Genomic DNA, 24,806 nt, shown 5'->3' on the forward strand with positions numbered 1-24,806 from the left:
ATAAGTGATATAGGATACTCTCTGCTAGGCCTTTGAAGACACAGAAACATCAGCTGTGAAAACATGCAATGTAATACAATGGTTACTTCACCAACTCTGTTAGTACTGAATTATAATTTGTTTTATTAGATGGCTGAATTATAGTTTGGTTGATTAGATGATTGGCAAAGCCCCACCACCATCCTTCTTGCATGCCTTACATTTCAGCATATATTCATTTTCAATTAGTATTGACCCTATCTTATCCTTTCCAACTCTTTGGTCCTTGCTGTTGATCACACTTAAATTGCTTCCTAGCTTCTTTGGGTTTCCTTCAGGAATGTCTTCCTATATAGTTGTAGGAGGATCAGTGGCTAATCCTGTAGTAAGAAGGTACATCTTTCTACTTTCATCTGAATAGCCAAAGGGGAATAATACAAAAATAAGATTTTTGCATAACCTTTTTCACGTTATTTCAATTAAAAATGCATCGTAGGGAAGCATAACTATACTCATTTTATGGTTAAAGAATCTTTATTTGTTAATTAACATATGTTGCATACTATTATTGTGTATTTTCTTCCTGGAAATTAATACTCCCATAGTTAAACTCACAATACCTTTTTAAAATCTCTAGCCAAACACAATCATGAATTCTCAACCTTACCATTTAGTTAAATGAGCTAACATTGTTGTTGTTGTTTATTCGTTTAGTCACTTCCGACTCTTCGTGACTTCATGGACCAGCCCACGCCAGAGCTTCCTGTCGGTCGTCAACACCCCCAGCTCCCCCAGGGACGAGTCCGTCACCTCTAGAATATCATCCATCCACCTTGCCCTTGGTCGGCCCCTCTTCCTTTTGCCTTCCACTCTCCATAATGAGAAGGACATCTTCTCCAGGGTGTCCTGTCTTCTCATTATGTGGCCAAAGTATTTCAGTTTTGCCTTTAATATCATTCCCTCAAGTGAGCAGTCTGGCTTGATTTCCTGGAGGATGGACTGGTTGGATCTTCTTGCAGTCCAAGGCACTCTCAGAATTTTCCTCCAACACCACAGTTCAAAAGCATCGATCTTCCTTCACTCAGCCTTCCTTATGGTCCAGCTCTCGCAGCCATATGTTACTACAGGGAACACCATTGCTTTAACGAGCTAACATTAGTTCATTATTTATTTATTTTGTTGTATTGCTGCAAAGAAGCATCTGTAAAGATCAACTATATCTTCTAATGTGAAAACGTTGAGAGAACTATTTGCACTGGGTTTTTTTCAGATTTTACTGGTTTACCTTCATTATTATTTATAAGAAAGAAATTCTGCTTAGATCGTCACAAAGACTTTAAAACCATAAATTAACATTAAAGTCCAAACCTTGATTTCAATCATCCTTTTAATTATTTACTAATGGTTAAAAATTAATCATGAGAAAACTGAATCCTCAGCAAAGTTTAGGAAAAGGAAGTCTTCTGAACAGATCATCCATTGTATGAATCTCAACATTTAAAAACAAAAAAAGAAAACTAAATGGCCAACATGAATAATTGGCATTCTTTATCAAATTCTTGTAAGATTTCTGCACTCTTATCCAAAAGCTCAGAAGATTTTAAATGAAATAATGAAAATCCTACAACGTTTTGCAATCTGATCATTAAAAAAAAAAAAAGATGTTGCTGAACCCTAGCTTATGTGAATGTCCTTAAAGTTTTTAATAGGCTCTACAGTAGTGGCCTGCAGGAGGGAAATATTGGGAGGGGAGAGCGATCTGACTGTGACTCCATTGATTGCCAGGGTTGATGTGGCTGATCTGGCTAGATGGCTGTGCCCTTCCTCCCTCGCTGATTCTCTCCCAAAAATCTACAGTAAAGCCATCATTCTGTGAGACAATTTTTGGGCTTGTTTTCCAAATACACTCTCAAATATTTACAAGTGGTTAAAAATTAAACATGTAAATGTTAACCCAGTTGGGCAAAAATGCAACGAAAATTCTCAGGAAAGCAAATCTAAAATCGTACACAGAGAAATACTCTTACCATGAAACCATTATTATTTCTCTTACTTAATTTATGCCTTTCCTTTTCAATTTGGGGACAGAAGGTAATGTTTTCCTTTATAGAAAAAACTGATTTAAGAGAGAACCTTAATTTATTTGTAATATATTTAAGTCTTTGTATAACAGTTACAATGTATTTATTATGGTAAAACCATACATAACAATAGTGCCAATTTTGTGCTTTATGTTTCTTAACACATTCCTTTTTCCAGCAAGAGACATACCTGGTTGAAGAATGTTTACATAATAACTATACCGAAAATTCTTGTGACAAAGTGTTTTGCCAGCCTTGGCAGAAGTGTATAGATGGATCCTGTCTCTGTAAGATACCTTATCAATGCCCAAGAAATGGCATTTCAGTTTGTTCTACTAACAAAAGAACTTTTCAAAATTACTGTCAACTAAAGAGCTATGAATGCCTACATAAATCTGCTACATTTATGAGCAGAGGAAATTGCAACCCACAAGGTAAGACAGTGTTTATGTCTCTTTTTGCTTCTCAGTTAGCAAGTTTTAGGTACTTAGAAAGATAAATTGTTGAGGATGAGTTTTATTATGAGATGGAATGATTGTTATATTTGGGACCAAAGCTGATGTACCTGTACCATGTATTTTACCCATGTATGGTTACTTCTTCCTAAATAACTGGGATAGAGCAGAACTGTAATGTAGAGGATATCACATTTGCATTCACATCTACATTGTGTGTCTCTCCGTTCAGTCATGTCCAACTCTCGGTCACTTTGTGGATCAATGTTCTCCATGCCTTTCTATCTCTTACAGCTTCCTTTAGTTCCATCAAAGTCATTCCAGTGTATACATTAGCAGCCTTTATCATCTCTTTTAGGCAACTTTGCCATTAGCCTGGACCCTAGAACTACAACAACTGAGGGAATTCTTCAAGTGGAATTGAACAACTTGGAGAAGATATTTGTATGTGGTAATGGTCTGAGTATGAATGAAGCCAACGTAGCTTGCAGACATCTGGGTTTCCCACAGTAAGTTATGGGGAGTAGAATACAGAAGCTTTTAATGTTGATTTGCGCAGTTTACAGGATTTATTCATTTTTATTAGATTAACATCAACACTGAAACCTTTTCATATACCTATACAAGCCTCTAGTGAGTAAAAAAACAAAGAAAATTAAGGGTATCACAGTATACTGTTAAAACATAATCCTTTACTAGCTGAAAGAGCAGTATTGTGTTTTATATCCTAAGCCAACTTCAGTGTTACTTGCAAATGTTGATCAGTTAACCTTGATTTCAGTGCAAAATAGTTTTCAGAGATGACAAAACTGTTGACATATGTATGGTATCCTTGAGGAAATCGTGAATAACTTGTAGGATATTTCTTAGGAAAGACACTGGAATTCCAACAACCATATACTATATTTCTACACTGAAATTCCACTAAGACCATCTATATTTTTTCTGCAACATTGCCCATTTCTACAGCAAATGATGTAGAAAAAAGTTGAGACTGTGATTGAGGTCCCTTAGAATCATTAAACCCTATAGCAATCTATTTCTGTAAATTAAAAATCTGTATTTATTAATTCCTCAACACAACTGGGTTGACCATACTCATTGTTCATACTGCTAGAAAAGTGAACCTGTGATTCACTGCTTATGCACATATAATAGATATCATCAGTACATAAGAAATTATCTCAAAAAGAATTCTGCACAGAGTTGTACAGCTAAACTTCTATTTCTTTCTTGCTTTTCAGTGCTATTGCTACTAATTAAATATCATTGTGGCTTGCAAAAAATGACTTGGAGTTGTTTGCAACAAAGCATATTACATGAAAACAGTCCATTGGGTTAAGTTCATAATTCAATGTATTATGCAAACCCCAGAATTTCCCCCCCAAAATCCAGATTCAATGTTGTAGGAACACAACCCATGCAAAGGAAGTTTACACATTAACAGTACAAGCTCACATTTATATATATATATATTCATAGCCTGCCCATGTCCAGAGCCCCTGCACAGCTAATATCCAAACAGCTTATCATTTTCTGAGAACAGTAATTACTGACAGTGATCAGGAAATATTTATAGATGGAGAAGTTAAAGACATACATCAATAATACATCCAGTCTTTAGAACACTGAGTAATGTGTGCTTGTTTGGGTTGTATTACACAGAGGAGCTGATGGTAAAGAATCTATTGAACCAGATGGTGTTTCTCATTCACCAGAATGCCTTAAAGCAACTTGCAGAGGGACAGAGACAAGTCTAGCCGAATGTACTTTAACCAGATTGAATCAGATAGGTGGGAAACTGGCTAAGCTGATGTGCCACGGGAACCACAGAGGTTGGTAAACACGCTTAATGAGAAAACTTCTTTCTCTGTATATCTGTGTTAGTAGTTGTGTTAGGGGTAGAACAGAGATATGGCCGATTGCTTACTATAGTTAACAGTGGTAGATGAGAGAGAGAGAGAGAGATGGAGATGGAGATGGAGATGATAGGTAGATATCAGTATTTATATTTTTCTGTTTCACATACTTTACTGTTTCTATGCCTTTTATCCTTGACCATTAATGCTTGTTATAATTAAATGCGGTGGCGCTGCGGGTTAAACCACTGAGCTGCTGAGCTTGCCAATTGGAAGGTCGGCAGTTCGAATCCGCGTGACGGGGTGAGCTCCCATTGCTAGTCCCAGCTCCTGCCAACCTAGCAGTTCGAAAACATGCAAATGTGAGTAGATTAATAGGTACCGCTTCGGCAGGCAGGTAACAGCATTCACTGAGGGTTTTTAATTTGCATTTGGCGCGCTTTTATCATTCTCAGCTTTCTCTATGATCCTGCATATTATTCTTTAATAAATCAGGTATCTTTGAATTCCTGCTCATGAGTCTGATAGTGTTATAGAATAGGCAACCATTACAATTCCATTTAGTCATGCTGGCGGAAGTGTCTACAGACAAACGCCGGCTCTTCGGCTTTGAAACGGAGATGAGCACCGCCCCCTAGAGTCGGACACAACTGGACTTAATGTCAAGGGAAACCTTATGCCTTTTATCCTTGACCATTAATGCTTGTTATAATTTTATAATTAATGCTAATTTTATAATTTATGTATTAGTTAAAGAACTGCACCTTAGGCAGTTAAAGAAAGGTGCAAAGGAAGCACAGATTAGCTTTCACCCGCAGTAATGAGATAAATCCCTATTTCTTTGGATCGTTATTACTATACTGGACTCATTTCCAAAATATACCTCTGTTTAGAAATAATTCTTTTTAACCTGATACCCTCCAAACAGACTACACTACAACCCCTCAGGACTATGGAGGTGAAAAAAGCTGTAGTCTAACTCCTCTGAAGAGCACCAGATGTGAGAATTCTGATTTAGTCATTTTTCATTTTGCAAAATACTTTAACAAAATATTCTTTCTAACTTGATTGGACAGAATGCTCCTCTGGGGAATTCCGCTGTGTCAATGAAAAATGTATTAATTCAGATAAAACATGCAATGGAATCAATGACTGTGGAGACTTAAGTGATGAACTTTGTTGTAAAGGTAGGCTATTAGCAATCATTCTTCTTTGTGCGTCTAATCAGTGTATGTCTATGTGTGTGCTTCAAAGCTACCATAGCTGCTTTTCAAATAAATGCATAAATGTTTAGGTTTTGCCACTCTTCAAATTTAATTCTAAAAAGATGCTCTGGAGTACATGAGAGTACAGACCACCTACAACTTTTAAAGCAGCTGCATCTTTTTCTTGGAATTCTGTGCCTGCTGCCAAATTTTCAAGGCAGCTTATTAAATAATTTGGGGAAATATGTTTGGCCACTCCAGAACTGTATAAGGTCCACGGAGTTGATTTTAGGCTTATTTTAATCTGTACTGAATTCAACTCCAAATAGGAGTTGGATGTTTCTAGGAAATACACTGGATTCAGTGTGTAGAACAGTGTTTCTCAACCTTGGCAACTTTAAGGTGGGTGGACTTCAACTCCAAGTATTCCCCAGCTAGCCTGCTGGCTGGGGAATGCTGGGAGTTGCAGCCCACCCATCTTAAAAGTTGCCAAGATTGAGAAACACTGGTGTAGAATATGACCTAGGACTACCTTCTATTTGCCTACCTTTGTACTGTTACAGTAAGCATCTCCTTAAACAGGCTGAGATTTGATTGTGGTAGGATTTGATACCTTTACTTTACTTCTCCTTTACTTTACTTTGTCCTTTTTTCAGTACGTTTGCCTATATATCCTTCATGTATACATTTGTATTCCGCGTAAGAATAGAGGAAAATCTGATCTAGTATCTCTTGCCACTTACATACTGGATGATCTCTTTCTAACAGCATGCAAAGAAAAAAGCTTCCACTGTAACTCAGATGTTTGTATTCCAAACAAGTACCTGTGTAACAATGAAATGGATTGCCTAACAGGAGAAGATGAACATCACCGATTATGTAAGAATAAACTTTGTAATTATTTTTGATTAAGTTCAGGGATTGTATGAACGGATTCTATCTGGATGGAACACTCTAGCAATTGTAAATAGAGAGAGCTGAATCCATCACACTGGAACTTTCACATAATCTATTTGAAGTCCTATCACTAGGTGACTATAAGTGAGATTTTGGCACTAAGAGTGTCTTGCTTCAATGGTTACCCATTCATTCTCCATACTTTCCTCATCAATAATTTGGAAGTGAGATAACACACACAGCATATCTTTAAAGCATCTATTCCACTTTTCAAACTTCTGTATGAGCCAGAATGAAGATATAGCTGCTCTAATGAATTGACTCATTGAGGCAGCTATTTCTTTATGTGACTGCTTTAAAGGGGTGCTGTGCTCATGCTCTTATTCACCTCTTCTAAAATATTTTAAAAACATGCACAACCCTAATACACCCACATACTTATACATATGTACACACAATTTTGCAATTGCATTTTTGTTCTTCAAGTTACTTGCAGTCTTCTAAACAACTGTGACAGCATCAAAAAAGCCATATAGCATTAAGTTCAATATGACTCATACATGAGGATTGTGTCATTGGCATTTAAAATAAAATAAATCCTTAATTTTTATAATGAAAATTAACTTTGCAAACTTACCTAGAAAGTTTCCCAATGAAGGCTATACAGTACTCTTTTGTACAGTTGCTGTAATTTATGTTTCTGGACTGTTTTTGCTAACTTAGTAAGAAAATAATCTGAAAGCTTCTGAAATGTAGATCCATATATAATGCAAGCTAGTCAAACTGACACCTGAGCACATGTTAATAGTGTACACTGAACTTAATTTTGTATCTTTTATTTCTATATAAATGTTCAAATAGGTAATAAAACAGCAAAAGAACCTATAACAGGTAATATTTTTGTTTTGATATTGTTTATTGTTCAGTTTCTAAATACAATAGTATTTTTATAATTCTTTCTTAATAATGCCCGGTTCTTTAAAGGAAAACCCTACACTTAGAATCCAGGAACTACTGTATGTTCTACATTTAGACAGTGTCCAGTTTTATGTTGTTTCTTTCCCACGCTAGCGATATGAGTGAAGTCTTCCTTCTGTTAGCTGAAACCTTTTAAGAAACTGCAAATCATCATCTGCACCAAACAAAATCTGAGCCACTTGGCCCAGGATGAAAAATGTGGACAGTTATAGCCATTACAGCACTGTGAAAAACAATTTCTGTTGGTATTTAGAACTGCATCACCAGCTAGTCAGAAAATAAAATTGGCTGACTTTGCTCTTGTGCCATTAACAGTTTCCCTATGCAGGAATTAGAAAATAAGGGCAAGCATGTTTACTTCCTACGTTGCTGCACTTCAAAGAGCCATTACAAGCCCAACTATGGGGACCAGTTCAAAAGCTGGCCACATGGTCACCCAAGACTTTCATCTGAACTGGTATTTTGAGTACTGATAACTCACAAAAAATGGAAATTATTATTTTACTGTGGAAGATCAGAGGAGGAAGAGAAGAAGGTGGAGGAACAGGAGACAATGAAAGTAAATGTGCCCATGTAAGGGTCAAATGAAAGGTAATCCTTCCTTACTAATAGCAGAGTTTGGACATTTTATTATTTTGATTTTTAAGTAACCCATTGCCTTATCCACTGTTCTGATGACTTATTTAACACTCTGCAGGAGTCCTATATACCATATTTCTCTGTTCATCTTGTTGTCCTGGCACACTTGGCAGGATGGTATGCCTGCTATTTCTTTCTTACTGGGACACAGATGTGATTTCCGGATACACATTTTGGGTCATGTCTTATTTTCACAGCAGTTTTCATATACAGGTGGGCATCATACCCCACAGCCTGTACTATATAGCTCATAACTGAACTAAGAAAGGATTACCTTTCATTCCACATTTACCTTCATTTTCTCCTGCACAATTTTATTTGAACAGAAGACTGAAAGTAGGTAGAGTTTGCCAACCATCACATTTAATGTAATATAACTTTAAGACATTTGATGTAATATAAATTTAAGACTAATTAATATTGCACAATTTAAATTCAGTTAATATTCTTAGTCATATTTATAATACTTTTCATAATTTTCTGCATATCAAAAATAACAGTTGGGCAATAATTTGAATGAAGGAGCTCCATGGATAAAAATTACCAACTAGGACTGGAACATTTGCAGCAGCTGGTACACTTCAGACTTCTATTGCTAGATAGATATGATGATAAATAGTATGTCCTGCTAATATTATAAAAGAGCTACAAAAGGCCAGTGTGAAAGTTGGAAACCTAGCAATTAAGGGATTTGAAACACATTTCCCTACCCTTCAACTTCTGTTACAATAATGTTAAAATAAGTCTACATCTATATTTATCTGCAGAAGTAACAGGACATGCTGAAGAATCTATGGACAAAGGTAAATGTGCAATAACATGGCATGAAGAGATGAGTTGCCACCTGTTCAGACTACTTTTGACAAAACTCAGCATAATTGTATTTGCTTGTTCTGAATTAAATGCTGCTTTGCTCAGTGGCAGACACGTGCAAAAAAGAAGCCGGGCTTTGATTGCACGGTCATCACCACCATCTTGACTTCTTTGACATCCCCTCCCCTGACAGGATGCTCCTGCTCAGTAAGACTCACAAACAGGCACAAGTGTACAACCTATGGCTTATTTCACACTTTGGATCATTAATCATGCCCCACATCCATCCATATTGGAATGAACAGTTTGCCATGCAGAACAGAGACTATAAAAAATTATTTATATTTGTAGTAATTACTGTAATAATTAAAAACTATGGAATTTAAAGTAGTGAACAATTTCTTTTTTGAATTGTATTTCAAAGGTATAACATTGTTTCTCTGATTTATTAAAGAAAGAAAAAAGATGAAGACCCTTTTACGTCCGTTGCAGTGTGGCGTAATCCCCATGGTAACTCGTAAAAAGAGGAGGCTAGAAGGATATGCTGCAGCAAAGGTAAAAGCTGGCAACCACCTAAACAATGAATCAGTTATGCATTTTAATACATATGGTTGTCATTTATTTGTTTGTTTGTTTGTCAAATTTTGCCACTGCCCATCTCCCTCCAAAGGGGGACTCTGGGCGGTTCACAATTGTTAACCAATTACAATGGTTTAAGAGTTATGATAGTGAATACATTACTAAGTAAGCTATGCTGAAGTAGTAACTTTTCAATATAACAATAATAAAAGGGAAAAAATAAGCTAATTTTAAAATTATTATTTTAATGTTGTTTCTCTTTGCTTCTTAACCATCCCGGGTTAACCATCCATCCAAAATGGCAGCTATGACCCATGCCCCTAGATGGATAAGAAGTACCAGGAATCAAACCCCCTCCCCTTTTTAATGTGCATCACATGCACTGCACACTTGTAAAAAGGGGTGGGGCTTCCATTGCTCAGTCACACCCATAATTTTGATGCTGTTGAACCTCCCCCTTCCATGCAGATGTCCCTGTCTTCATCCTTTTCCACTGGGATAAGCACATAAAACGAATGTACCACAGTAACCTGTTTTATACAGGATTCTTTGTTGCTGAACAGCAAAGTAGATGAGCACCAGTTAAAACAACAGCTAACCATCTATATGGTAATATTCAGTAGATCAGTGTTTCTGGGAGTTGAAGTCCACACGTCTTGAAGTTGCCAAGGTTGAGAAACACTGCAATAGATTATCATCAAGTGAATCAGTAACAGTGAACCATACGCCTAAGGAAATAATATTAAAAACAAGACAGCTTTGATCTAAAAAAGTGTAATATCTATCCATAACAAGAGATATGGAATGTCTTGTGTCACTTTTGCAGGATGAGTATCCTTGGCATGTGGCAATTTTCAATGAACATAGACGTTTGGTTTGTAGTGGAGTTTACATTGGAGGCTGCTGGGTTTTGACTGCTGCACAATGTGTTGAGTAAGTAATTTTGGAAGGAGTATAATGGTTTGGATGCTTTATAATACCTCTTTCTAATTTGCTGCTATTGCCTTATTATACAGACACTGTTATTAAGTGTTCTTAAACACTTTACTCTGTGATATTTTTGCATCAAACTTAATTGATCATAGAAAAGCTAAACTGGTTTAGGTCTGGTTAATACCTAGAGGGAGACTACCAGGACATTATGTCATTTGCATAATTTGTGCAATGACCTCAGGATGTATGTGATGCCTTTTGCTACATGAGAATTTATGTGAACAATTTAACTAACCAACTGCAAATGTATCATGAGCTGAAGTTTGCATTTCAGCCAAGTTATACCTTTAAGTACACTTACCCTTTTCCTCTCTCTCTCTCACTGCAGTCCGCACAATATACAGAATTATCAAATATGGACTGGGATGATTAATTCATTAAAGCCGAGTTATGATACAGAAACATTTAGATGTAATAGAGTGATAATCCATGAGAATTACAATTCCCAAACCTATGAAAATGATATTGCTTTGGTGGAGATGAAATCTAAGAGCAGAGGATCTTCATGTTCTGTATTCAACCTTGTGCCAGTATGCATCCCTTGGTCACAGTATATGTTCAGAAGCGGTCAACAGTGCAAAGTCACCAGTTATAGTGGTAATTAAAACTTTCTATTTATTTTGATTATAGCTATATATTCTCTAAAGCCTTGTCTCTCATCCTCCTGGCATGGTAGTTTCCAACCTTCCCATGGATTTCCTTCTCATACTCCTCCATGACAATTTCTGTACTATCTTGCTCAATAGAAGTGGCACTGCTTCTGTTCCCCCGTTGTCTCTTCTGTGGCTCACAAATAGTCCAAATAGATGAGGCAAGAGGGCCGTTCTCTTTGCATAAAATATAGTTCTCCAATCTTTGTGTTAGGCAGGGGAAGAGACAGGCCTTTTGGCAGACCCAGCCTTGTTTTTCTAGCGCTTTGCAGTTTGAGTAACACCTTCTGCCCATCACAAGATACCTAGTCAGAGAGAACATTATGAACATTAGCAGCCTTCCCTCCACATATGATGGGCTGGCTCCTATCACACCAAGGCAGCAGAAGCTCTGGTGGGAGTGGATGATGGGATATGTGATCAACACATTATGGGGGTTACATGTTGGGAGAGGCTCTTGCATGATCTTACGCATCATGTAATTTTATAACCCACCACATAAGGTTCAGTGGTATTGCTTGTAGAAGTGCTCCTTAAGCAATCTTTCTTTAGTATGTCATCTTCACATTCTTATTCAGGAACAGAATGGTAGCCACTTTATTCAAAGTGTAAAGATCCCAAGAGGAATAGACTCGATTGTACAGTCATGACTTTGAGGGGGGGAAATGGGAATTAAGGATGCTTATGCAAACTTGGATCTGTATGGAGTATCATGACCTTGTAAGATTTGCTAGAGGTCATTAGAAGAAATAAACTGTATTTCCCAACAGAGACTTTTGGTAAGTGAAGAGAGAAGGTAAAGTGGTATCATAAATAGGATGTTAATTCCAAAAGCAATAATCCCACTGTGCTTTAGGGTTGCATTCTGATCTAGGGACATGCCACTGATGTTTGGCAATAGCACTGTGAACATCAGGAACAGTGAGACCTACAGTATCTTTACTATGGACAAGTTTTGCAGGCCATGGGTCAAACTTTTGAAATTGAAATAGCCTCTAATTCTTAACATATATGGAAAGCTGGTACTTGTTACCAGAGATAGCCAGAAATGGCAAATGTTGTATAACTAACAATCAATATATACCATACCTAGATAGAAACATGCACCATGCCTAGACAGCAAGAACTCTAAAACAAAAGGAGCAGAGCATGTTTGGGGATAACAATTCATTTTTTTCTCATTTTTCAGAAACAGGCAAAGCCTTTGAAAGAGTGGAAGAGAAAGTAGGCAGCGTTGTAAATGTACTTGTGTGTAGAAAAAAAAAATACCCGAGAACTGCTATTTTTGTCACTTCACACAGCTCTTAGTTTGGAAGTCTTAATCTCGGATGGAAGTTCAGATTTAAAGACACCCATGAAGTTGTTGTCACCACACCTTGCAGTCCTGACTGATCCTGCAGTCATTAGCTTGATTATTCAGCATTTTGCTGCTGAGTGGTATTAACTGCTGAAATTATATGCTAAGCTGCCTCCTACAGACTATTTGCCATAATGCACAAATAAATGCAATACAAGCAAGTTTTGCCTTGGCATGAAATGGAACAGGGTCTTACCAAACAGGAGGGAAGAGGATAAACCTATTTACTGGATAACTAGAAAGTAAACTAATGATTTTAGTTGACTTTCTAGTCAACTAATGACAGTTAGGATTTTAAAATATAACTATAATGCAATGATGAAACACAACAGCTTATGGGGATCCTAATATATAGCCTACATTTTTGCAGGCTACAATATTTGGTGCTGAATTAGTTACACTGACCCCCAGGAGGCACCACATTACCAGTCTCATCCTTATTGGGAATCATCAGACATGGGTAGTCAGGTGCTATTCTATGCAGTTCAAACGCTCAGCCAGGAATTGAATTCACAAACCTTTACACTTACAGTACATGACTATATACAGTGCATTAGAAGCCATCTAGGTCCTTGCATTTAGCAGTTTGCAGGAAGGGATATACAGAGACTATGAAAATGGAGCTGAGAGGTACAACTGTTACATTATGTCATGCCCCCATGTATGGGGTTTTACATGACTTCTTATTCCCCCTCCCAAATTAGTCATCTCTCTTGCCATTTATCTTTTCTTTAGGATTTCAAAATGTATTTGTCCTTCAGTGGGTCTATGCTGATTTAATGAGAAATTGTTCTGAGATCTACAAGGAGCGGTATTTAACAGGAATGGAATGTGCAGGTGAGCATGGATGGTATCGCTCTGTCACATAACCTAACAAAAATTAATGAGCCATAATACAGATGGGCCAGCAAAGTGGTGTCACAAAAATCCAAGTGGCACTACCTATGAAGGTAACGCTATCTTTCTAACAAAGCATAGTATAATCACTAATTAAGTGACATGACCTCTCAAAATATTTGCAGGATAATTTCATAAACGTATTTCTAAATGTACCAGACATTACTTAAATCTAATGTGACTGCATGAAGAAATAATTAGAAACAAAAATGTGATTGTAACAGCTATGATGCTTGCCATCTCCCTATATATAAGAAAGGAATCAAATATTAATACACAACAAACAATACACAAGGTCTACACAGGTAGTGCCATTGTCTCCACTCTGTTGGGTTCACCTGGCAGGGCTGAAAGCACCACTGCACTTTATAAATCAGACAACACAAGTCAGGTGGAGGATAATGTATTATGGGGAAGGTTTGCAGGGAAATGCATTTCTAAATCCATGGCAGAACATTCACTAAATATTCAAAATGGTTACATTTATATTTATAGGGTTTGAAACACAGGCAACTAGCTTTTGTTTTATTTCAGGTATCCCTGATGGCTCTGTCGATGCCTGTGCAGATGTTCTAGGAGGACCTTTGGTTTGTTATGACTCTAATAATGTGGGATATGTTTGGGGTATTGCGAGTTGGGGTGAAAACTGTGATAGAAAGGGGCATCCTGGGGTTTATACAGAAGTGGCACATTATTTTGAATGGATTGCCCTTCACATTGGATCATCTATCATTTCCCAATATAACATATGATTTTTGCAATACATTTTTTCTCCTTGTTTTAAAGAAGCATATAGATTGGTTAGAATACTAGTTGCCTAATATGACAAAAGTTATGCATATTATGACCAACTTATATCAACAGGAAAGAGATATGGGTAAACCTAAAAATGCCTTCTCAGAATTAAACTGCAGTAAATTCAGTGATTTAGTGATTTTACTTCAGTCTGGATTATTCCTCAGAAGATCAGCTCTTAATTCGTGACACTCTGCAACTCTTTGCTTTTGGTATATAATGTACATTCTAATAAAAATGGTGCATTCAGCAGATAGTATGTTTTGTCAAGTAGGTTTTGTATTAGATTCACTAAGTGACCACACTATTATAAGGATGACAAAATCAGAAATAAAGGTTGCCAAGCATTTTAGCATGCAGAACTAGGATTATCCATCTGCTACATTTCAAATCATTTCAAACCCTCTAAACCAGTACTTCCCAAACTTTTTCCTTCATCAGCCAAAACTGCTTATCAAAAAGTCCTTTTTACCCAATGTAGGTAAAACACTTTAAGTCAATTTAAATGTCCCTGTTGTGATTGGGTAATGGGTTTGTGTGTTGTTACCCAAAGAAAAACCACTTTTACCCAATTTTGGGTAATTTACCCAGGTTTGGGAAGCAGAGCTCTAAACTCTAATACAAAGGATCTCTAAGTATATCGAAGAATACATATATGCTTGCTTAAATCAAAACATGGTATCAAGTATTTCATGGAGTTAAACAACCACGGCACTGGAAGCAAATGTGTGTGCCCATGTTTGAGTTTGAAAGTGCTCATTGTCATGGCAGGATAACATAGTCACATCTTTAGAACAGACCGCATAATTTTTATACAAATATTATACAAATAAAATATGTGTGTTTTCAGATATAGACATCCTATGGATTAATACACCTTCTACTCTGAATGTAAAACATGAACAAATATACCAAAGGCACTGCTAATTTCAAAAAAGTAAAATGGCAGAATTTTTAAATTCCAGGATTCTGATTTTTTAAAAATGGAAGGATTATATCTGCAGAGGTATGAAACACCTTTGCACATGCTCACATCTATGCTTTTTAGGGGAGAAAAGGGGAGAAACAGGGAAGGGAGACATCCTTTAATATTCCATTTTGCACCACCAACTGACACCTGTTCCTTCTTATAAGTACTTTTCATACAGCATGGGTTCTTCAGCCATGAAAACAATGGCTAGTTTCATATACTGTAATAAGCTGTTTTTTTCATCATGCTTTTTTGAATGAGGCACAGTAGCTGAGTTCACATATTATGCTAAGACATTGATTATAAACAATGGCTACCAACTACCAGTAATGGTTTACCAACTAAGCCAAGAGTAAATACACATATGTCTTAATGTGATGGGATATTGAGACGCGTGAAACTGGAAAGAATGGAAAAGTACTGAAAATGGACTCAGGATGCCTGCATTATCAGTGTGGTTGCCAGGAAGAGGGAGGATGGCAGGGGTCTGTTATCAGATCCCAGATGAGGGTGTTGCCAGTGCTTAAGGCAGGGATGGTTCATAGTACGTGACAAACCAAATGCCGCTGCCTACCGGGCAGTGACCTCTAGCTAATTACCATTCCAAAATCTCCACCCCAAGGTGGGGATTTAGGGGAGAACATGGAACATGCTAAGAACTATTATGGGATACCATGTGGAATGTATGTTGTATGTGAAGAAACTGCGCAAGTGCTGAAATAGTTAACCAATAAGAAGCTTTGATCTGCTGATGAACTGTTTTGATAACTGCTGTCAAACTGTATAAAATTGTGATATGCTCAAGGTTGTTCCCTCTTAATGGGGAGACCCTGTTTCTTCTAGACGTCCTGAATAAATAGCTGCTTGATTCACCCGCTCTGCGTGATCAATTGGCTGTTAAATTGTGCCGGGCGAAGAACCAAGAAGCCCGCATTTTGCATGCAACAATATGGATCCAGATTTGCCTATCAGATTAAAAATATTGACCATAGCAGCCTTTCCCAACATAGACCCTCTACACAGCTGTGATACTTCAGGTTCTGGAATCTTCAGCAATGGTCATGCTGACAGGGAAATGAAGTCTTGGGGTTGCCAGAAAATCTGGCCTACAGCATCATAATCTCTTCACTATGTGATTTAGTTAATTTCTAAACTGAAGCTATGTGGCAAGCCACTTCAATGTTATTTTAAAATGGCTTTATAACCTTTTTTATTTCTTGTGTTTCCTAGAAGAAAATTTCAAATACAAAAGAATCTAGATTAACGCAGATACAGCAATCCACATTGCTTATAAAAAAAATCCAAATCAATCTTAAAACAGTATCTTAATCATGTCAATTATATAAATATGTGCTAGCTGTGGCAATCCAAAAATCCTGAAAACTTGCACATTTTACTTCAGTTGTATTTGTTGGCTAATAAAAGATATTCAAAGTATTATTAGTTGACTAATAGAGGTAATACCATAAAATGCTTTTGGATTAGCCCATTCTTTGCTAAACCAGGATGTGTAGTTCCAGTATTTTTAAAATAAACCATGGTTAACCACTTTCCCCGTTATCTGGACTATAGTAATAAGGCATGCAATGATGGGAAGGGATGAAAGAAGAAAGAAGAAAAAATATTTGCTTGCTGGAACCTCTGGAAGCCTTCGTTTAACAACTCAATCTCCTAGCTTTCACCTCACAGCAACACCTTATAACTCCCGGAAATCCCAACCAACATGCCCAATGCTAATCACATTGTCCTAAAGCAAGATCGGTGATCTCAGCGCGCGTGAATCGTTTATGGCTCAGTGAGTCAGGCGACCCCATGAGATGTCACTTTAACGGGCCATTCCTGAAAAAGCATCCCCTTTTAAAAGTTAGCAAGCTAAGGAAAGTGCAAATAAAAAGGAAGGAGGCTTTTTAAAGTGGATCTACGAAAAAGCCCTTCCCAAAGTACGCCCCAACTGATTGTACCTCGGTTATCCGCCGAAAAAAAACAGGAAGGAAGGGGAGAGTCATGGACGCTACGAAACTGATTTTGATTGGCCCAGCGCGCTCCCTCTAGTGGGGATTGGAGGAGAGCAGCGTTAGGCCATGGTAGCAAAAAATACAATGAGTTTGCAGCACCTTTTTCGACTAACAAATTTTATTAAAAGGCATACTAAGCTTTTCGTGTCTTACACCTCACTTTCATCGATGCATCTGATGCAATTTGTTAGTCGGAAAAGGTGCTACAGAGTGATATTTTGCCCTCAAGTGGAGGAAATTTATGCACTAATTTTCATAGGTGACAGGGTCTTCACGCAACGGATCAACTGGGAGGGGAGGCAGCCTTCGAACTGTTTGGGGTTCTTCCTAATTTTAAATGTGTGTCTTCAAGTTACTTTTGAGTATAATCACACTAGAAAGCTTTGAACGCCAGAGAAAGCTGCTTCCGTCTCTTTAAGGCCCTCGGAGGAAATCTGCCCTAAAGCGCTTCTCAGAGAGCCGTAGCCACCGCTCCGCCTGACTCTTTGCGCCACGACTTCTTTTTCCGCTTTCCAAAAGACTGGCAACGCCCCCTTTTTTTCCTTCCGCCCTGACGGTCCCGGGGCTGGGCGGGCGGGCGGACGGTGTTGTGGAAACAGATAGCGAAAGGTTTTTGCGGCATGGTGGACGTCCCCCGGCCTCGGCTGACTAGAAGTGCGAGGTGCGAGGTGCGATCTGAGCGGCCGCTATCCGCGTGGGTGAGGGGGAGAGACGGAGGCGGTGTGCCCGTAATGAGCTGGCCGCTGGCAGGTAGAGCGATCCAGCTTTCGCGTTTCCCGGAACTTTTCGAACCCTGCTGTGCCCAGAGTTCCAGAACCCACAGCGCCTGGAGCTTTCACGCGTGGGAGTTCTAGAACTCCAGCCCGCGGGCTTTCGGAGATGACGGTAAGGCGAGCGGTCCTGTGGCCGCTGCTCGTGACCGGGAGCTTACTCGCGATGCTGCCAGAGCCGGGCCGGTGCCGGGAGCCTGAAACTCCGGACTGGGAGATGACATTGAAGACCATCAGAAATGGCGTTCATAAGATCAATACTTATCTAAATGCTGCTCTGGATCTCCTGGGAGGAGAGGACGGGCTCTGTCAGTATAAATGCAGTGATGGTAATAATAATATTAGAAGAATTATGCGCGCGTGTATGTTTGACTGTTTATTATAAAGCCAAAAATGTTTTATGAATTTAAATTTATTTTTTTTCCATTCAAAGGCAGGCCAAGAGAATGGAATGAAAACACATGGTCATAAATTGTTTTTGCTAAAGCCAGCCAAATCTGAGGTTTGATCAGTGAGCATCCCAGCCAGTTTCGTAACAGAGGAAAAAAATTAGGGTATAAATGTAATAAACATATCCATTCAAACCAGAAAGTGTCTAGAGGTTGCAGTTGACAGAGAGATGTGAACAGTAATGATGTTGAACTGGAGGATGTTCTTTTGAGGGAGATGGGCGATGATGAAATTTGAAATATAAATAAATAAATAATCCTATACTTGACTATTTCATAAATCTACTAAATTTAGTGGAACTTAATCCCATGTAAATAGGATTCCCCATGCTGGCTGGGGAATTCAGGGAGTTGAAGTCCACACAGCTTAAAGCGGCCAAGGTTGAGAAACATGGTGTTACAGGATTAAAGTCTTGTATTTGTACTTTCAGGGATGCTCAAAATATTTAATTTTAAAATACTGGCAATAACAATTAGTGTACTGTAGTCCTTTCTCCTTACTGCATACAACATAGCTATTGTCATATTTTATCATGATCTCAAATGTTTTCAGTTCATTTTATCTTGTGAAAATGCCAAAGATTATACTGCAGAAGGAAGAAGGGATTATTTGTGTAGGCATCAATTCTGTTAAACAGATTAGAAAATTTGGAAATGGATGTGAAAGATAACCCATTCTTCCTTCAACAGTACTGAAAGGTTAGTTTATCTCACTGAAACCCAGTTTTAACATCTTTATTGCTTTAATTCTTTGACCTTATTGAGGCCTTCACAACCTTAATGTTAAGTCCAGTATCATTAGGGGAGGCTGGGCAAGTGGTTAGAGATGAACTTCTGTATATACTTTAGAATGAATCTAAAGTAAACTAATGGAATTGTATTAACTTGCCCAAATTGAATTATCTGGAAAAAATAAACTGACTGGCATTTTAATTTTATAATGAGTACCCAGTGCAGCACTTCAAAAACAATTATCAGAAGATAACTCCATAGACATCAGTGATCCAATTGATCTTCACTCTTTGAGAAATGCATTGCAGTTTTATATTCATTGACCTGGTAAGCTCACTCAACTCATAGGGTGTGATTTCTGAACAGAAGTATACAGTGTTATGAGATTAAGTTGCTTAGCTTATCATTTTTATATGATTAAAATAAGACTAGATTATCTTGTTAAATTCAGACAACTGAGACAATAGATGAAGAAGTGGAATGGGTGTGGAACTAGGGGACACCGGTTCAAATCCAGACCCAGTGTAAGCTCGGGATGACTTGGTAGCTGCCTTTCATCTCAACCCAAGTACTTCACAAGGTAGTTGTTAAGGGGGAAAGTTTGGAGGAGAAAGTGCTATGTACATTACCTTAAGTTCCTGAAATAAAATTGTGATATATAACTAATAAATAAATGTTCATATATCTATAATAATAGATTAATAATTTATTACTCTTGTCTTGAGTGAATCTGGAAAAAACAGAAGCATTTTATGTATTCTAAGTGTTTAATATTTTACAGGATATAAATCTTTACCTCGCTATGGCTATAAACCTTCACCACCCAATGGATGTGGTTCTCCACTCTTTGGAGTTCATGTAAGTTGCTAAGAAATGTGTGCAAAATGCTCCATGTACAAACTGGTCCATTCACAGAACCACGGGTGGACTATGCCCAAACACACATTTTGGATGTTTTGGCCTGTGCGTAAACCAAAATGATATTGTTTTGTTCCAGGCAGAAGTGGCGGTTGTGGGGAACAGGGGAAAAGTCAAAGGTGTTGGCAGCTGAGGTGAGGGAGGGAAGATTGGGGCTGCTTGGGCAAGTGGGATATGCCACTCTGGTACTTCAGCAATGACAGAGCAGGAGGGAAAGAACTGGGAAGATGGGGAGTGAATGAGTGATGAGATAGGCTATTATGTGAAGAACAGGAAAACAGGGACAAAGTGTTGTCCTACTCTCCCTATCCAAATTTGTTTCATCCAGGTCCAGAATAACCAAAGCTTTCTGAGTTTTGGTTCTCCTGTACTGTGGCTGATCCAGAGCAGTTCAGCAGAATATCTGGAATATGATTTTTTTTTCCAGGTTCCATTTTGTGCATGCCACTAGTGTCTAATTAAGTGTTTCTCAGCCTTGGCGACTTCAAGATGTGTGGACTTCAATTCCCAGAATTTCCCAGCCAGCCTTGCTGGTTGGGGAATTCTGGGAGTTGAAGTCCACACATCTTGAAGTCGCCAAGGCTGAGAAACACTAATCTAATTAAAGACTGTCTCCTGCACACTGATTGAATGTATGCTTCAAAGAAAGCGACCATGCTAAAACAGCATATATCTGAGTTAAATTTCAGTAAATGTACTTCTATAGAGAGTAGGCTGTTTCTTCTTCTTGGCATCCAAGCATTTAATTTTTGCAATGTTTAGAAAACTAACGATAAGCCTCTTGCTATCAATTTTCACAGCTTAAACATGTAGGATTTTCTTTGTATGACTCATTTACCCAAAGTTTTCTGAGTCACCCAGCACACCAAATCATAAATGCAACATCATGTTACCTCTGACTCTAATATTTCTTGGTGTCTTGTGAAAATATTCTTTATCTATCATGGTATATTTAACTTCCTCAAGCTCTGAAGTAAAGTAGGCTTTTTCCTACTTTTGAGTAATAGACAATTGTAGCACCAGAGAATAACTTGTTTTGAGGTATAATACAGTAAACCAATCAATTCTGTACAAATTGTACAGTACAATTTTGGGGGCTCATATAAGTTCAATGAAACTTCAGTGAAACAGACCAATTTGAGGTGGGGTGGGTTTTATTCTTGATTATCCTTTAAACTGGAGAGTTTGCCATCCATGACAATGTCATTATGCAAATCATTTCATATCCATAATTTGCATTCTGTCACTTGCATAATGACTTCATTTTGCATCATTTTCATAATGGCATCTTTACACAAATGATATAAATACAGTGAGAATTTTGACCCTTGTGTATGAAGTCCATTGCACCAAGGTTTACTAAATCAGACTTCCATTGTTCTGTAATTTGGTTTCTCTCATAAGTCTATTAAGATTTCATCCAACTTTTATGATTTTTAAGATTTTCATTTCTCATTCATTTGGTTTTGTTACTAAGTTATTATTTATTTTATGGCCCCACAGAATGTCTTTCCCCGCTACCCTGGAAATGTACTACCAATATTTGGCATCAAATTGCAAAGTATCAGTAGTGCAATTTCCTGCTGATGTAGGAGACCAAAGACATTAGGAGTGTGAAGCTTCAAATCGACTTACTGCACTTCAACTGCCACCTGTTCCCCCATCTCTTCAAATCAATGCAAAAACTTGAAAAATCTGCCAGTTGTTTGGCATTACTGCGCTGTTGTCCCTCATCCTACAGATTGCCCTCTTTTCATTAAGACATTTATTTATTGTTTAGAGGATTATTTTCTTATTTTTTAATCAATACATTGCAGCAATCCCATCACCTTTCATCCATTCTTGGGGCTCCTTCAAAAGAGACAGTTTCTTAATTTTATGGGCTTGAAGCGGTTGACATTTAACTCTCAAGATGCTAATCACTAGAACTTACTTATCAGTTTGACATTGGCATTCCTTCAATGACAAAATGCTGCAATCAACATGACCGATGTTATGAAACCTGTGGCAGCCAAAAACATGATTGTGATGAGCAGTTTCAATATTGTCTTTCAAAGATCTGTAGAGATGTGCAGAAGACATTAGGAATACCTGAGTCTGTGCAAGGTAAGCCAGTCTTGAGAAATAGGGTGTGATAGAGATTTACTAAGTTTATATACAGTAATGTGAGCAGAACTAAACAGAGATTTAAACCAGAGAGTACAGATTAATCTGATTGCATTATCTGCCACTTGGTTCTTCTACATCTTCAAACCCATTGCTATATACTTCTGTGCAGCTATTTAAAAGAAAACATGTTTGAATAAATAATATAGTCAGAATCACTCAATTTTTGTATAAAAATTCTTTAGATTACACTATACACTTAGTTTTCAGGATTAACTTATTTATAGGCTAAACTAATTGTCTTTCTGTTTAAATTTTCTCTCTTCACTTCCTTTGAATAAATTGTGGATTTTAAAAGAATGTTATGCAAGGAAGAGGAGGGAGATTTAAAACTAAATATTAAGGAGAGAAGAAAATGTCCAAATTTTTATTTTGGTGCCTTTTGCTATTTAAAAAATCATTGTGTAGCTTCATAAACATATGTGTGATTATAATTTATTGGTATTGTAGGAGTAATTAATATATATTAATGGTTGTACATACATATACATATGTATTAATACATGCATTAATATTGTGTTTAACATTTAATTCCTTTTAATTTCCTAATTAGGGAAATTAGCTGTTTGCATCACTCTTCAGATTGCATATCTATACTCTTGAATTATTTATTCCCCCCACCTTAGCTATCTGGATAAAGTCTACCAAGAAAGCAGTGATACAAGATGATATTACATTTTTTTTACATTAAAGTAATATAGAAGACATTGTACATCATTTAGCTGCTCCAAAATAATTCCCAAAGTCACACCAATAAAATAATAAGATATATGATGCATGGCTAGCAAGCTTCTTGTAAAAACTGCCAGTTCTAATTCTAAGCCTTGTTTGTAGGTTAATTCCTGCAACTTTCATTTGGGGAAAGGATATAGCATTAATTGTGATTTGATTCACCCATTGCCCAAAGCTATGATGGCACTATGGTTTATTTATCTTTCCTCCTCCAGCAGATGACAGCTTTTCTTTATGGTACTATTAAATATTTTCCCCTATCTTGCAGCTTGTGAATCTACGGTGCAACTAGTGTTTGATGCAGTCATACATCTTGGATGCAAGCCATATCTTGACAGTCAGAGAGCTGCATGCATGTGCCAGTATGAAGTCAAAAGAGATCTGTAACAAGATTTGTCTGAAGTGATAGAGCCCTTTGTTGTTACAAAACTGTCCTAAAGATACAACTGAACATGCAAATGGATTGTCTACTCACCAGGAGAAGACACTAATTTGTATATTTTTATATAGCACTTCTTCATTTCATCAGCTATGTATGCATTCTTACTCTATAAGGATCTGTTGTGCACCTCTTTTAGAGATGAAATGGATATTTTGGCAACTGCCTTAAGTAGATAGGATTGTCAATGAACGCTGCTCTAAACTGAAGGAAGTGGATATCGAAGACGGCATGGGATGAAGAAAAAAAACTAGGTCAATCCTTGGGATCACAGTCGATCAATATCTCTTCTGGGTCTGATTTTTCTTATAGAAGAAAAATACCTAAAAAGGCAAAACCAAATATTTGGAAGACTTTAAAAAATATGACTGACAACATTCAGTCATTTGCATATTGACATTCTATGATGCGTGTAATCATATTTGTCCCTACCTGTCAGCACCTGCTCATTCAAGCATTCGCGCACACAGTCAAGAAACTGGAGTTCTTTGAACTGGTTTATTGAAGCGTAAGGAACGGTACAGAAGGCAAGCTGCGTATAAAGACTTCCTGCCAAAAACCTACTTAAAACTACATTCCCTTAGCAAGTTCCCTTTCCCACAAAACGTGTCACTCCCCCTCCCAACCAGATGGTATTTCTACCGTATCTCAACCTGTCCTTGATGTGCTTATAGCCAAAACAACCTCTTACATTCCAACTTAACATACCCCCTTCCATCTCCTTCCCATCCTACAACCTGTGAGAATGACACAATGGGAGATGTCCTGATAAGGGTTTCTGTGAAACCTTTGATCAGGGAATCTACCATAAAACAACTGTTTTCCAGTTCTCCAAGGGTATTGTAATTCTCTGAAAACAAAATATAATGTTAACTATTTTTAAAAATATGTTCTATTGAAAAGAAATACCTTTCATGAATTGCAAGACCAGAGAATTATTGACATGAACAAAGTATTTGTCCTTTACTGAGCATACTGTTTAACTATTATGTCCCTTTTATTGTGGGATATTTCAAAATTTAATTTTAAGACTAATTTATCATTCTTTCTTATGGTTATGAATTACTTTGACAACCGCAAGGACTCATTTTCATGGGTTTTAATAATTTCATTGTCTTTTTGGCATCAAAGTTTTATTTAGTTCTCTTTCCCAAAGTTTCTACAAATAATGACTGAGTCAAATTCTGCCTCAAGTATTTGAGTATCAACACATTAAAAAAACTGCTGAATTATTTGATATTACTTGAAAAATGGTCTTTGGTGTATTTTCTTCTGGTGCCTTTATTAACAAAATTGACTTTTAAAAAGTGAATATGTGTGAAATAAAACTATCGTTTAGAAAGACAAAAATTAAACATGTGAAATTGAATATATGTCATGTAATTTTTCCATCAGCAAAAGGTAAGACAGTAACTACTAGAAGAAAAACTTACAGGAT

General features: G+C 37.3%; 2 protein-coding genes across 2 annotated transcripts; both read left to right on the forward strand.

Annotated features, from left to right (window-relative positions):
• Positions 1 to 1,959: 1,959 nt before the first annotated feature.
• Positions 1,960 to 14,431, forward strand: LOC134501990 (complement factor I-like). Its single transcript, XM_063310057.1, has 13 exons — positions 1,960 to 2,070; positions 2,239 to 2,494; positions 2,874 to 3,024; positions 4,181 to 4,350; positions 5,451 to 5,561; positions 6,348 to 6,458; positions 7,338 to 7,367; positions 8,861 to 8,896; positions 9,361 to 9,461; positions 10,312 to 10,418; positions 10,807 to 11,075; positions 13,221 to 13,322; positions 13,917 to 14,431. Exons 1-13 carry the CDS (start codon positions 2,008 to 2,010, stop codon positions 14,132 to 14,134), a joined length of 1,725 nt encoding a protein of 574 aa, XP_063166127.1. The 5' UTR covers positions 1,960 to 2,007; the 3' UTR covers positions 14,135 to 14,431.
• Positions 14,432 to 17,716: 3,285 nt separating this feature from the next.
• On the forward strand, positions 17,717 to 23,801 carry PLA2G12A (phospholipase A2 group XIIA). The gene is made up of 4 exons (XM_063309963.1): positions 17,717 to 18,261; positions 19,895 to 19,971; positions 21,972 to 22,137; positions 23,198 to 23,801. Exons 1-4 carry the CDS (start codon positions 18,042 to 18,044, stop codon positions 23,314 to 23,316), a joined length of 582 nt encoding a protein of 193 aa, XP_063166033.1. The 5' UTR covers positions 17,717 to 18,041; the 3' UTR covers positions 23,317 to 23,801.
• The last annotated feature ends 1,005 nt before the right edge of the window (positions 23,802 to 24,806 follow it).

The sequence above is a fragment of the Candoia aspera genome, chromosome 8 (assembly GCF_035149785.1).
Source record: "Candoia aspera isolate rCanAsp1 chromosome 8, rCanAsp1.hap2, whole genome shotgun sequence".
NCBI lineage: Eukaryota > Metazoa > Chordata > Lepidosauria > Squamata > Boidae > Candoia > Candoia aspera.